Raw genomic sequence first — 14,375 nt, 5'->3', positions numbered from 1 at the left:
GAGGGGCCGGGGTCAAGCTAGGGAAGCTCAATTCCATTCTTACTTCTGAAGAAGTAATATCAACAGTGGCTTTCTCATATACCCTGCTTTAGAGATCAATGCCTGAGTGCTCCCCAACTTCTATACCAGACAAGTCCCCAATGTCTCTAACATGGGGAACCTAAGGGGCTAAGAGACAGCATACAAAAAAGCTAAGGGGAAAAGAGGGGGGACTCCGTCACTGTGCTGACCAGGGGTAATGCCATGGGAGAGTATCTGAAAAACATCTCAGGTGACAAGCATTGGCTACCTGAGAAGCAGCTTTTGCTACTATTTTCTCCCACATTCAGGAAACTCGGCCTCACTTTAGTTTGAATTGACAGCTTAGATCAAGTGTCAGCAATTGGGCAACACTCAGCATGGAGAGCTCATTTCTCCGCAGAGACCAGGGAAACCCGCCATGAGGGCCCCACTCACCCCTGACAGGTAGCGCTCGAGTTTCTTGTTCAAGAGGAAGTAGATGGCGAGGGTGTGGCAGGCGCGGTTGGATAGCACAGTGTTGATCACGTCGCTGTTCTTGTAGCCCAGCTTCTCCGTCATGTGCAGCACCACACTTGGGCTCAGGTCCTCCAGGGAAATCCTGGAGCAGTGAGAGAGGACGGTCACCTCTCCACCTTCACCGAGAGGCCTGGGGCATCCCGGGGACACTCATAAACACAGCAGCATGGAGCCCAGATTCAAAGCCATTCAGGCAGCTCACAGTCTAGATGCTAAACCTCTACACTCACTGCCTCTCAAATAAACAGACTTGTGGACTGGCTGTGGAGAAGAAAGCTGAGGAGTATATAAGTGTGTTGGCAGCGGGGATATGTCATCAGACAGGCCCTTCTAAACCCCTTAAGAGAGACACAAATAGGGCATCTACAAGCAGAAGGAAGTACCTCTGGCTGCAGAACTCTACAGCCCTGAAAGGTCTGAAGACATTTTGGATGGAACCTCAGAACTCTAACCACACAGTACAACCCCACCATGGTACAGAGGAGGAAACTGACTTGCCGAGATCACACAGGCCCGCTGGTAAGGCTGGCAAGGCCAACATGGGTCTGCTGACTGACTTCCACGGTCAACGTACCTGTATCCACTCTCCCTGCGCTGACCCTAAAGTGTGGCCATGAAACACACGTCCAGAAACCATGAAATCTGCCTTCCTCTCTCCTGTTGGCCACAGAATCCAGCTGGGGGGTAGGTGGGGGTGTTGGATAACTAGTGGTAAAAAACTATAGTGTTTGTTGAAAAAGCATACAATGGCCTGACTTTGCCAGAACACTCAACACAGAAAAGGGCTGTTTGACACTACCTGGTAACTAATGAGTGTGGGAGTGGCCATGCCCCTGGCCAGTCAGACCACAGCCTCATGGCCTTGGCACCGGCTCATCAGATCAGGACCTTATGACCCTGGCCCTGGCAGATCACTCCCGGGTCCCCCCAGATGGCCCATCCCTGAGGAGCGGGTCCTGGGAGGGAGAGTGCTCCAGGTGTGGGTGCTGGGAAGGAGGTGAGAGGAGGGAAGTGAGCAGGGGCAGACACCCCATCCCTGCCCTTCATGTTCATTGTCTTCAAACACAGGAGAACTCTGCCAAAGTACAGACCGCAGACTGACGCTCAACTGAGAAGAATGTTTTAAACATTTTCAATAAGCAAAGCCTATACTTGGTCCCCTCCAATATCAGCTATTGAATTTGTATTATCTCTCCTCATTTGAATGATACAGACAATAGTCAAATGTTCCAGAACACTAGGTATAATTCTGAGTACATTCATATTATGTTTTTAGACCATTCTGCCCTAATTCTGTCCTGTCTTACTAATGGCCTCCTTCCCCTCCCACCCATCCCCAGAACTGAGCGGAGGGGTGAGAGACTGTCCAGGCCCCAATGGGGAGCAGGGGGGGAAGCAGCCAAGGTGTGCTCTGTCAGACAGTCTGCTCCCAGAACAGTGAGGCCAGCCCAGCACACAGCAAACAGCTACTGACTGACTGGCGTGAACATTTATATAAAAAGTCTACTTTTAAAGACATTTTCCTCTTGCCTTTTGGAGATCAACTTGGGAGGCCCAAATGACCTAACAGAAGGCTTTACAGAAGAGTGATATGAAACACAGGACCTTTAGAATCTCTTTCCCAAGAGTAAAACATTGACAACATCCAAAATAACTAGATCTGGGGCTAGGTGTGCTGGGAAGCCATAAAATACACATTATAAAGAAAATATTTATTTCCCTGGTCACATGCTCTTAGCCCGCTTATCTGTGTGCTGTTAAAACCAGAAAAATAATTACCAAAAGTGTATTTTTCTTTTTGGCTTTAAACATTTTTTCAAAATAAAGACTATAACTAACATGTGCCCTCCACCAACAGTTTAGATTCTGGTTTCATCACTTAAAAACTGAACACTGATTTGCCTCTGGTATAAAATGAGTTACGGGCCTTGTGTACACAGAAGACATGTAGCTGCTGTTTCCTTTAACGTACAAGATCTTGACCATTTTTACTGCCTTTCTAACCAGCTCATGTGCAGCCTTCATGCTTCTAACCAACCTCAAATGCAAAAATTACTAATCTGACAAAACCAGAGTAGGATACTTGACTTGAAGATTTAATCTACAAAAGCCTGTCTACACCTGCGGAAAAGCTACAGCCGGAGACAGCCCAGCACGTGTCTTTGTGAATGAAGATGCGGCCAGCAAGGAGGTGGAGGCTGTTTCTACTACCAGCTCCTCTTCCTTCCGCAGCTGCCACCTTGAGTGGCTTGATGATACCCATTTAGGCAGTGATTACATTAGCTTAAAGCCCCATCTGGCTGCCACCAACGGCCCCTCCCTTAACAGAAAGCATGCCTGTATGCTGCTATCCATATGAGCGCTGGCAATGAGGCATGGCCCCTCAGCCTTGCTTTCTGTCTTGCTGTTAGGGTAGTATTTCTGGTGTCTGTTTCAGATCCTGGCTTAAATCAAGCCAGTGTTGGAAACCAGCAGTCTATTTCGAGGTTCCCTTGGTAACCTAAGTAACCTAGACTTTGTGTAGATGACCTCCATGAGTAATTCAAATGCTAGAATTCTAGATGGCAACTGAGTTGAAAACACCTCATCTTTGGCCACTGCAAGTGTAAACTTGGCCCAGTGGTGTGGATGCCGATCCTAGAATGTCCACCCACACCCCGCTAAGTTCTTCTAGAACTTCCTCCCCAAGACAGAGCCCTGTCTGCTCCATCTCATTTGGAAAACGCAGCAGTGCAGCTTTTGTAAGGCATGTGGATGATTCCAGACTCCTGGGCATTTTGAAAATACAATCATGGAGAATGCCTCTTTCCCTGCCATCAGTCCCCATTCTCAGTGGTTTTCTTGTCCTCGGCTGAGCTTCAGACTTACAGCGTGCAGGCCACTCTAGGTCCTGAGGAAGAAGTGGGTCCTAGTCCTGGAAGGCATTTTACCCATGTGGTCTTCAAGTTTGCTCTAAAGTCACCAAGGTCAGGGTCCTCATGCCCTCCCTCCAGTCAACAATATGTCAAATGAATACGAAAGAAGTATAGGGAGATGTTCTCCTAGCTTGGTTTCAAATCTGTAGTCAGCAACCCAGCATGGAGATGTGTGGGTCATCGAGAGCTGCCCCCATGTTTCTGTGCCATGGAATCCTGCCTGGAAGCCTTCCTTAAAGCCTTGTCCTTGTGGAAAGCGCTACAGTGAAGCCCTCACAGAATCCACAGGGATGCATGGCTGGCCGGAAGCAAGTGACTTCTTCTCTTGCCTCTTCTTCCTGCCCCTGACACTTTCGGTGGTGTAATAAACACCGGAGCAAAGATGCGGCAGAAGAGGAGCCCAAGGGGGGGTTTCTAGGCAGAGATGGGGAAATTCTACCACCTCCTGCCTGATGCTGGCAGGAGAGCTCAGGAGTGGATCTCATGTATGTTTGCTCATGCACACACACACACACTCATAGACATGTACACAACAGACACACACTCATGCTCACATACACACAGACACACCATTAATATATACACACACAAATACACTCAGACATACACACGGCACACACACGCTCACATACAGACATATAACATACACTCAGACATATACACAACAGACACAAACATGTAACATATATATACTCATAGACATACATGACAAACGCATACTCACAGACACATAACACATTAATATACATATACACATAGACATATACACGACAGACATGCTCATACACACTCACATATACAACACACTCACATACACGTAACACATACCTACACACACTCATATAAACACACATACACGCTCACAGGCACATAACACACACTCATAGACATATACACAACAGATACACATGCTCACATAGACATATAACATATACATACACACACACACCCTCTCTTTCTCTCTCAGGACATAGCTAGTGTAAAGGGTCCCTGTCTGTGAATTAGAAAGAGGCACGACTCTGGGAAGATGCAGGCCTTCAGGAGTGGGTTTCACAAGGGGAGTGTGGTCTCCACCAGCCCCCTCAGCTGGCACCCCCTTCAGGGTGCCCTCTGCATAACCACACGGGTCGGCCCAGTCTCCACTTTCTCCTGCACACTGAGGTGGGCCTGCCTGTGCTTGTGTGGGTGTGGAAGAGGGAGGGCAGCCAAAGGAAGACACAACTTTTCCTTGAATCATGTACAGTTTCCCATCCAGAATTCTTCAGGGCTTGTAGGCAGGCCCCACAGGGCCCGAGAAGGGACCCCTGCATGCACTTGATTACCTGTTGGGATGGGTGACAGTGCATGGCACTTTGCCGGTATAATTCTCATTAAGCCAGCGATTCGCCAGTGCTTGCTGAATATTGGGCCTCTTCACAGGGTCTGGCTCCAGGAGAGAGCGCAGGAAGTTGACGGCTCCTGTGAAGACATTGGGCAAACACACCCTTATTACAGGCTGAACACAGATGCCACTGACACTCGGGGCAGGTGGCCCGCCACCTCTCCTCAGCCACTGCCAGGCTAGATCTACTTTCTGGATCTCTGGGTGCCACAAGTCCAAGGGGTCTAAGATATCTGTCCAAGGGATGCAACGGGTACACAGTAAAGCAAGAACCAATTCAGGTCTCCCCATGCACTTGCCAGAACAACCTGTGGTCTTTTCTCGTGGTCTACCGGTGAAGGTGAGTGAAGGGGTTCTACTACAGGTTTGAATGGATGAGAGAAAGTGAAGAGAAAATACTTTCTCAACCACTCAGAAAGGAACCAGAGGGTAAAGGCATACTGACTTAGACCCTCTAACTTGGAGAAAAAAACATTAGTGAGAATGTCTGGTATCTTAGTCTAGGTGATGATTACACAGGTCAAAATGCATCTAGCTGTATACTAAGATGTGTACATTTTACTGTATACCCCTCAGTTAAAAAGAAAAGTAAAAGTAAATTCAGACCAACTGTAGACATGTTTGGGAGAGTCTACTACTCCCAGAGGAGACCAGGGATGGTAGAAATCTACTGATATCTCTGAGGGAACGAGGATCCAGATCAATAGGAAATAAGAGGGACAATACCAGCAGAGGTCAGGCACAAGTGTTCAGTGGGTACAGCATGGCTTCCGGGTGTGAGAAAAAAAAAAGAGAGAAAGAAATCAGACCCTCTAACTTGGCCTTCACCATGTGGCACCCAGGGTCTCAAGCAGCCAGGGAGGTCCTGCTTTCTTTCTGGTCCTTTCTTTTAAAGCCATTCTCCATGGCCACTCACAGACTCAGGGACTGTGATATTTTCTTATTCTATATCCTGTTTTTAATAGAGCATCGTCATACTGTCTTTGCAATATACAAAATATTTTGGTGTGTAGATTTGTACACAATATCCAGTTTCCATAATACCAAGTTCCCAAATCCTTCTCTCCAAAGCTATTTTTTCAGTTTTCTAAAATAACCTTTCAAAAAAAAAAACAACAAAAAAACCAAATCTCTCACTTTCTCATAGGCTTCAGTTGTCACTTTAATACTGTTCTTTACAAAATGATGGGTGTCATTTCTGTCAACCCTTTTTTTGCGGGGTAAAAAATCAAGCTGTCAAAAGAGGGGCTGATGGTGATGCCAGAATCAACCCAAAAGAAACAACTTCTGCTCGGTCAGGCCCCCAGGTCACCCCTCCAGGTGGGTGCCTGTACAATTGATGAGGTCACCAGAAGGTCACTTCCCTTTAAGAGTGTCGTGGATAAAAATACATGTGTAGATGCCAGAGCAGTCATGAGGTACATTTCATACTCTAAGTTTTATAGCCAGGTTTCCCAGTAAAACATTCCTAAAATATTCCTCCACGATCTGAAAAGCAAACAGATCATCAAAAAGAGATGTCTCTTTTTGGAAACTCTATCTCCCTTCTCTTGACTTCCCTACATTCTAAGAGTCATCTGGATGCTTACTCCGGGGCATCTATTGATCAAAGAAAGATGTGGACTTAAAGAATTGAAACATGGGAGGGGGCGGAAGATGGCGGCGTGAGTAGAGCAGCGGAAATCTCCTCCCAAAACAACATATATCTATGAAAATATAACAAAGACAACCCTTCCTAGAATAAAGACCAGAGGACACAGGACAATATCCAGACCACATCCACACCTGAGAGAACCCAGCACCTCGCGAAGGGGGTAAGATACAAGCCCCGGCCCCGCGGGAGCCGAGCGCCCCTCCCCCCAGCTCCCGGCGGGAGAAGAGCAGGCAGAGCGGGAGGGAGACGGAGCCCAGGGCTGCCGAACACCCAGCCCCAGCCATCCGGGCCAGAGTGCAGGGCCCTCGATACTGGGAAAACAGGGCAGCAAGAACAGTGAGCAGGCACTGGAGGCTGGGCGACAGAGGACATAAGAAAAGCGCGCGACCATTTTTTTTTTTTTTTTGCTTTTTTGCTGCTTTGTTTTGGCGAGCGCTTTTTGGAAGTCTTAAAGGGACAGGGACCCCGATATTAGGGAAACAGGGCAGAAAGACCGGTGAGCAGAGGCCTGAGGCTGGCACCGGAGAATAAAGAAAAACGAACGACCACCTTTTTTTTTTTTTTTTAATTAAAAAATTTTTTTTTTTTTTGATTAAAAAAATTTTCTTTCTTGTTTTTTTTTGTGGTCGTTGTTTTGTTTTGGCGGGTGCTTTTTGGAAGTCTTAAAGGGGCAGGGCGGGCCACTTAATCCAGAGGTAGGGAATCCGGGATCTCTGGGCACCCTAACCCCTGGGCTGCAGGGAGCAGGGAGGCCCCTTACGGAGATAAATAGCCTCCCAGCAGCTCCTGCTCCAACGCGACTCCACCATTTTGGAGTAGCTGCCCGAGCCAGCCCACGCCCACAGCAACAGCGGAGATTAACTCCATAGCAGCCGGGCAGGAAGCAGAAACCCTGTCTGCGCGCAGCTGCGCAGCACAAGCCACTAGAGGCCGCTGTTCTCCCAGGAGAGGAGGGCCACAAACCAACAAGAAAGGAAGTCCTTCCAGCCGTCACTCGTCCCAGTTCTGCAGACTATTCCTATCACCATGAAAAGGCAAAGCTACAGGCAGACAAAGATCACAGAGACAACACCAGAGAAGGAGACAGACCTAACCAGTCTTCCTGACAAAGAATTCAAAATAAGAATCATAAACATGCTGACAGAGATGCAGAGAAATACGCAAGAGAAATGGGATGAAGTCCGGAAAGAGATCACAGATGCCAGAAAGGAGATCGCAGAAATGAAGCAAACTCTGGAAGGGTTTATAAGCAGAATGGATAGAATGCAAGAGGCCATTGATGGAATTGAAATCCGAGAACAGGAACGCATAGCAGCTGACAGAGAGAGAGACAAAAGGATCTCCAGGAATGAAACAATATTAAGAGAACTGTGTGACCAATCCAAAAGGAACAATATCCGTATTATAGGGGTCCCAGAAGAAGAAGAGAGAGGAAAAGAGATGGAAAGTATCTTAGAAGAAATAATTGCTGAAAACTTCCCCACACTGGGGGAGGAAGTAATCAAACAGACCACGGAAATACACAGAACCCCCAACAGAAAGGATCCAAGAAGGGCAACACCAAGACACATAATAATTAAAATGGCAAAGATCAAGGACAAGGAAAGAGTGTTAAAGGCAGCTAGAGAGAAAAAGGTCACCTATAAAGGAAAACCCATCAGGCTAACGTCAGATTTCTCAACAGAAACCCTACAGGCCAGAAGAGAATGGCATGATATATTTAATACAATGAAACAGAAGGGCCTTGAACCAAGGATACTGTATCCAGCACGACTATCATTCAAATATGACGGTGGGATTAAACAATTCCCAGACAAACAAAAGCTGAGGGAATTTGCTTTCCACAAACCACCTCTACAGAACATCTTACAGGGACTGCTCTAGATGGGAGCACTCCTAGAAAGAGCACAGCACAAAACACCCAACATATGAAGAATCGAGGAGGAGGAACAAGAAGGGAGAGAAGAAAAGAATCTCCAGACAGTGTATATAACAGCTCAATAAGCGAGCTAAGTTAGGCAGTAAGATACTAAAGAGGCTAACCTTGAACCTTTGGTAACCACGAATTTAAAGCCTGCAATGGCAATAAGTACATATCTTTCAATAGTCACCCTAAATGTTAATGGGTTGAATGCACCAATCAAAAGACACAGAGTAACAGAATGGATAAAAAAGCAAGACCCATCTATATGCTGCTTACAAGAAACTCACCTCAAACCCAAAGACATGTACAGACTAAAAGTCAAGGGATGGAAAAACATATTTCAAGCAAACAACAGTGAGAAGAAAGCAGGGGTTGCAGTACTAATATCAGACAAAATAGACTTCAAAACAAAGAAAGTAACAAGAGATAAAGAAGGACACTACATAATGATAAAGGGCTCAGTCAAACAAGAGGATATAACCATTCTAAATATATATGCACCCAACACAGGAGCACCAGCATATGTGAAACAAATACTAACAGAACTAAAGGGGGATATAGACTGCAATGCATTCATTCTAGGAGACTTCAACACACCACTCACCCCAAAGGATAGATCCACTGGGCAGAAAATAAGTAAGGACACGGAAGCACTGAACAACACAGTAGAGCAGATGGACCTAATAGACATCTATAGAACTCTACATCCAAAAGCAGCGGGATATACATTCTTCTCAAGTGCACATGGAACATTCTCCAGAATAGACCACATACTAGGCCACAAAAAGAGCCTCAGAAAATTCCAAAAGATTGAAATCCTACCAACCAACTTTTCAGACCACAAAGGCATAAAACTAGAAATAAACTGTACAAAGAAAGCAAAGAGGCTCACGAACACATGGAGGCTTAACAACACGCTCCTAAATAATCAATGGATCAATGACCAAATCAAAATGGAGATCCAGCAATATATGGAAACAAATGACAACAACAACACTAAGCCCCAACTTCTGTGGGACACAGCAAAAGCAGTCTTAAGAGGAAAGTATATAGCAATCCAAGCATATTTAAAAAAGGAAGAGCAATCCCAAATGAATGGTCTAATGTCACAATTATCGAAATTGGAAAAAGAAGAACAGATGAGGCCTAAGGTCAGCAGAAGGAGGGACATAATAAAGATCAGAGAAGAAATAAATAAAATTGAGAAGAATAAAACAATAGCAAAAATCAATGAAACCAAGAGCTGGTTCTTCGAGAAAATAAACAAAATAGATAAGCCTCTAGCCAGACTTATTAAGAAGAAAAGAGAGTCAACACAAATCAACAGTATCAGAAACGAGAAAGGAAAAATCACGACGGACCCCACGGAAATGCAAAGAATTATTGGAGAATACTATGAAAACCTATATGCTAACAAGCTGGGAAACCTAGGAGAAATGGACAACTTCCTAGAAAAATATAACCTTCCAAGATTGACCCAGGAAGAAACAGAAAATCTAAACAGACCAATTACCAGCAACGAAATTGAAGAGGTAATCAAAAAACTACCAAAGAACAAAACCCCCGGGCCAGATGGATTTACCTCGGAATTTTATCAGACATACAGGGAAGACATAATACCCATTCTCCTTAAAGTTTTCCAAAAAATAGAGGAGGAGGGGATACTCCCAAACTCATTCTATGAAGCTAACATCACCCTAATACCAAAACCAGGCAAAGACCCGACCAAAAAAGAAAACTACAGACCAATATCCCTGATGAACGTAGATGCAAAAATACTCAACAAAATATTAGCAAACCGAATTCAAAAATACATCAAAAGGATCATACACCATGACCAAGTGGGATTCATTCCAGGGATGCAAGGATGGTACAACATTCGAAAGTCCATCAACATCATCCACCACATCAACAAAAAGAAAGACAAAAACCACATGATCATCTCCATAGATGCTGAAAAAGCATTTGACAAAGTTCAACATCCATTCATGTTAAAAACTCTCAGCAAAATGGGAATAGAGGGCAAGTACCTCAACATAATAAAGGCCATCTATGATAAACCCACAGCCAACATCATATTGAACAGCGAGAAGCTGAAAGCATTTCCTCTGAGATCGGGAACTAGGCAGGGATGCCCAGTCTCTCCACTGTTATTTAACATAGTACTGGAGGTCCTAGCCACGGCAATCAGACAAAATAAAGAAATACAAGGAATCCAGATTGGTAAAGAAGAAGTTAAACTGTCACTATTTGCAGATGACATGATACTGTACATAAAAAACCCTAAAGACTCCACCCCAAAACTACTAGAACTGATATCGGAATACAGCAAAGTTGCAGGATACAAAATCAACACACAGAAATCTGTGGCTTTCCTATATACTAACAATGAACCAACAGAGAGTGAAATCAGGAAAACAACTCCATTCACAATTGCATCAAAAAAAATAAAATACCTAGGAATAAACCTAACCAAAGAAGTGAAAGACTTATACTCTGAAAACTACAAGTCACTCTTAAGAGAAATTAAAGGGGACACTAACAGATGGAAACTCATCCCATGCTCGTGGCTAGGAAGAATTAATATCGTTAAAATGGCCATCCTGCCCAAAGCAATATACAGATTTGATGCAATCCCTATGAAACTACCAGCAACATTCTTCAATGAACTGGAACAAATAATTCAAAAATTCATATGGAAACACCAAAGACCCCGAATAGCCAAAGCAATCCTGAGAAAGAAGAATAAAGTAGGGGGGATCTCACTCCCCAACTTCAAGCTCTACTATAAAGCCATAGTAATCAAGACAATTTGGTACTGGCACAAGAGCAGAGCCACAGACCAATGGAACAGACTAGAGAATCCAGACATTAACCCAGACATATATGGTCAATTAATATTTGATAAAGGAGCCATGGACATACAATGGCGAAATGACAGTCTCTTCAACAGGTGGTGCTGGCAAAACTGGACAGCTACATGTAGGAGAATGAAACTGGACCATTGTCTAACCCCATATACAAAAGTAAACTCAAAATGGATCAAAGACCTGAATGTAAGCCATGAAACCATTAAACTCCTGGAAGAAAACATAGGCGAAAACCTCTTAGACATAAACATGAGTGACCTCTTCTTGAACATATCTCCCCAGGCAAGGAAAACAACAGCAAAAATGAGTAAGTGGGACTATATTAAGCTGAAAAGCTTCTGTACAGCAAAAGACACCATCAATAGAACAAGAAGGATCCCTACAGTATGGGAGAATATATTTGAAAATGACACATCCGATAAAGGCTTGACGTCCAGAATATATAAGGAGCTCTCACGCCTCAACAAACAAAAAACAAATAACCCAATTAAAAAATGGGCAGAGGAACTGAACAGACAGTTCTCCAAAAAAGAAATACAGATGGCCAACAGACACATGAAAAGATGCTCCACATCGCTAATTATCAGAGAAATGCAAATTAAAACTACAATGAGGTATCACCTCACACCAGTAAGGATGGCTGCCATCCAAAAGACAAACAACAACAAATGTTGGCGAGGCTGTGGAGAAAGGGGAACCCTCCTACACTGCTGGTGGGAATGTAAGTTAGTTCAACCATTGTGGAAAGCAGTATGGAGGTACATCAAAATGCTCAAAACAGACTTACCATTTGACCCAGGAATTGCACTCCTAGGAATTTACCCTAAGAATGCAGCAATCAAGTTTGAGAAAGACAGATGCACCCCTATGTTTATTGCAGCACTATTTACAATAGCCAAGAATTGGAAGCAACCTAAATGTCCATCAATAGATGAATGGATAAAGAAGATGTGGTACATATACACAATGGAATACTACTCAGCTATAAGAAAAGGGCAAATCCAATCATTTGCAGCAACATGGATGGAGCTGGAGGGTATTATGCTCAGTGAAACAAGCCAAGCGGAGAAAGAGAAATACCAAATGATTTCACTTATCTGTGGAATATAAGAACAAAGGAAAAACTGAAGGAACAAAACAGCAGCAGAATCACAGAACTCAAGAATGGACTAACAGGTACCAAAGGGAAAGGGACTGGGGAGGATGGGTGGGTAGGGAGGGATAAGGGGGGGAGAAGTAGGGGGGTATTAAGATTAACATGCATGGGGGGGTAGGAGAAAAGGGAGGGCTGTACAACACAGAGAAGGCAAGTAGTGATTCTACAACAGGTTGCTACGCTGATGGACAGTGACTGTAAAGGGGTTTATAGGGGAGACCTGGTATAGGGGAGAGCCTAGTAAACATAATATTCGTCATGTAAGTGTAGATTAGTGATAGCAAAAAAAAAAAAAAAAAAAAAAAAGGGCAGTTCCTGTGTGGTAACCTCCAACGAGTTCTACACAAGGGTATAAAGGGCATATAAAAGTGTAGGCAAAGGGTCTGTTTGTGTTTATACAGAGGATCAAAGCCTAATTGGGCTACCCCGAAAATGAACTAAGATATGATATGAAAAAGAACTTCCAACATCTGCACCCTCTGGAAGACTCATGCCAGAAGATGATCATCAAAAAACCCCAACAAAGATCCACGCACTGCTACAGCTGTAGATGCACTCATCCCACCAGTTCCTGGACCTGCCATGGGAATGAGGAAGGAGATATCTAAGCTGGCCTGTGCATACAGTAAAACAACAAAATTGGACTGGATCTGTACTGTTGGAACTCAACCAAGAATTTGGAGAAGTGCAAATTGTAGCGCCCCAAAGTCTTACAACTACAAACTATTTATTGTTAAAAGAACATATGGCATGTGAACAGTCCCCAGGAATGGGTTGTTTTAATTTGTCTGATTTCTCTCAGACTGTTCAAGTTCATTTGGACAATATCCACCATATCATAGATAAGTTTTCACAAATGCCTAAGGTGCCTAACTGGTTTTCTTGGTTTCACTGCAGATGGCTGGTAATTACAGATATGCTTTGGTTATGTAACTATACTCCTATTATGTTAATGTGTGTGTGCAATTTAAGTAGTAGCTTAAAACCTATACATGCTGAAGTTACTCTACAAGAAGATATATCAAAGAAATAATCAATCTTCCCATGTTTTCTTCCGCCTGCTACTTCTATAGCTTTTCTTCTTCCTTCCTAATTACAACCCTTAAATAGAATTCGTGCCTCATATCAAATTTACCGAGTATCATAATTCTTCCAAGTGGTAAAGATACCTCAAGACAAATGCTGGGCATAGAAGCCACAGGGCATAAATATGCAAAGAAGTAAAAAGCTAACTTTTTCAAACAATAAGGCTTCTCTCTCACTTACCAACTTCACATTTCCCTGTATGGCCCCGGAAGATGACTGGTTAGCCAGAGACGGGTAAGATTCCTCAAGGGAGGAACAACCTAAGACAGGCACAGTCGCAGGGGGGCCATCAGGTGAGAAATTGGGGATCAACAGAGGTGAGGCTTAGAACCTCACCCCCCCGTTCTGAGAGAAATCTTCTGCATACGTGGATGTTTTATTGCCCTGGTCTAGCTTGGATTAACACATAGTCTACAGGCACACACCTGATCATCTACATGTGCTCTCTTACAACACTAAACTATGTTTTCTACCTTTATCTTGTATCTACCTACCACTTCAGCATTTTATTAAAAATAATAATAATAAAGAGAGAAATGTGGTATCCACATATAAATCAAGTATAAAAACCAAATCAGTATTCATATTTGAACTGTTTATAGTTCATAATGTATGAGCAAAACCGAAAGTTTCTGTGATGACTGCCCTTGTACTGTTCACCATGTAACTTATTCATTATGTAAGAATTTGTTCTACATGTAAAAACTTGTTTGTTATGCCTCAGAAGATTGGAGACTGACAAAAATTAGGCTTGGGGTGGAATAATGATTGTGCATTGAGCATTGACTCCCCTATACAGAATTTTATTGTCGTTAACAACCATTTGATCAATAAATATGAGAGATGCCCTCA

The 14,375-nt window shown here is 43.8% G+C and overlaps 1 protein-coding gene across 2 annotated transcripts in view; it reads right to left on the bottom strand.

The window, feature by feature from the left end:
* The window catches only part of HUNK (hormonally up-regulated Neu-associated kinase), a 112,242-nt gene that overhangs the window by 16,460 nt on the left and 81,407 nt on the right, over positions 1 to 14,375 (bottom strand). For both annotated transcript variants that reach the window (XM_036880267.2, XM_057504031.1), the window contains exons 6-7: positions 4,775 to 4,910; positions 457 to 619 (exon numbers count right to left, since the gene is read on the bottom strand). In XM_036880267.2, the coding sequence (XP_036736162.1) occupies positions 457 to 619; positions 4,775 to 4,910 (299 nt within the window). The remainder of the gene's footprint in view (positions 1 to 456; positions 620 to 4,774; positions 4,911 to 14,375) is intronic.

This window comes from Manis pentadactyla, chromosome 1, assembly GCF_030020395.1.
Source record: "Manis pentadactyla isolate mManPen7 chromosome 1, mManPen7.hap1, whole genome shotgun sequence".
Classification (NCBI taxonomy): Eukaryota; Metazoa; Chordata; class Mammalia; order Pholidota; family Manidae; genus Manis; species Manis pentadactyla.
The sequence above is the reverse complement of the archived record's forward strand: the minus strand, read 5'-3'. Positions and strand labels throughout refer to the sequence as shown.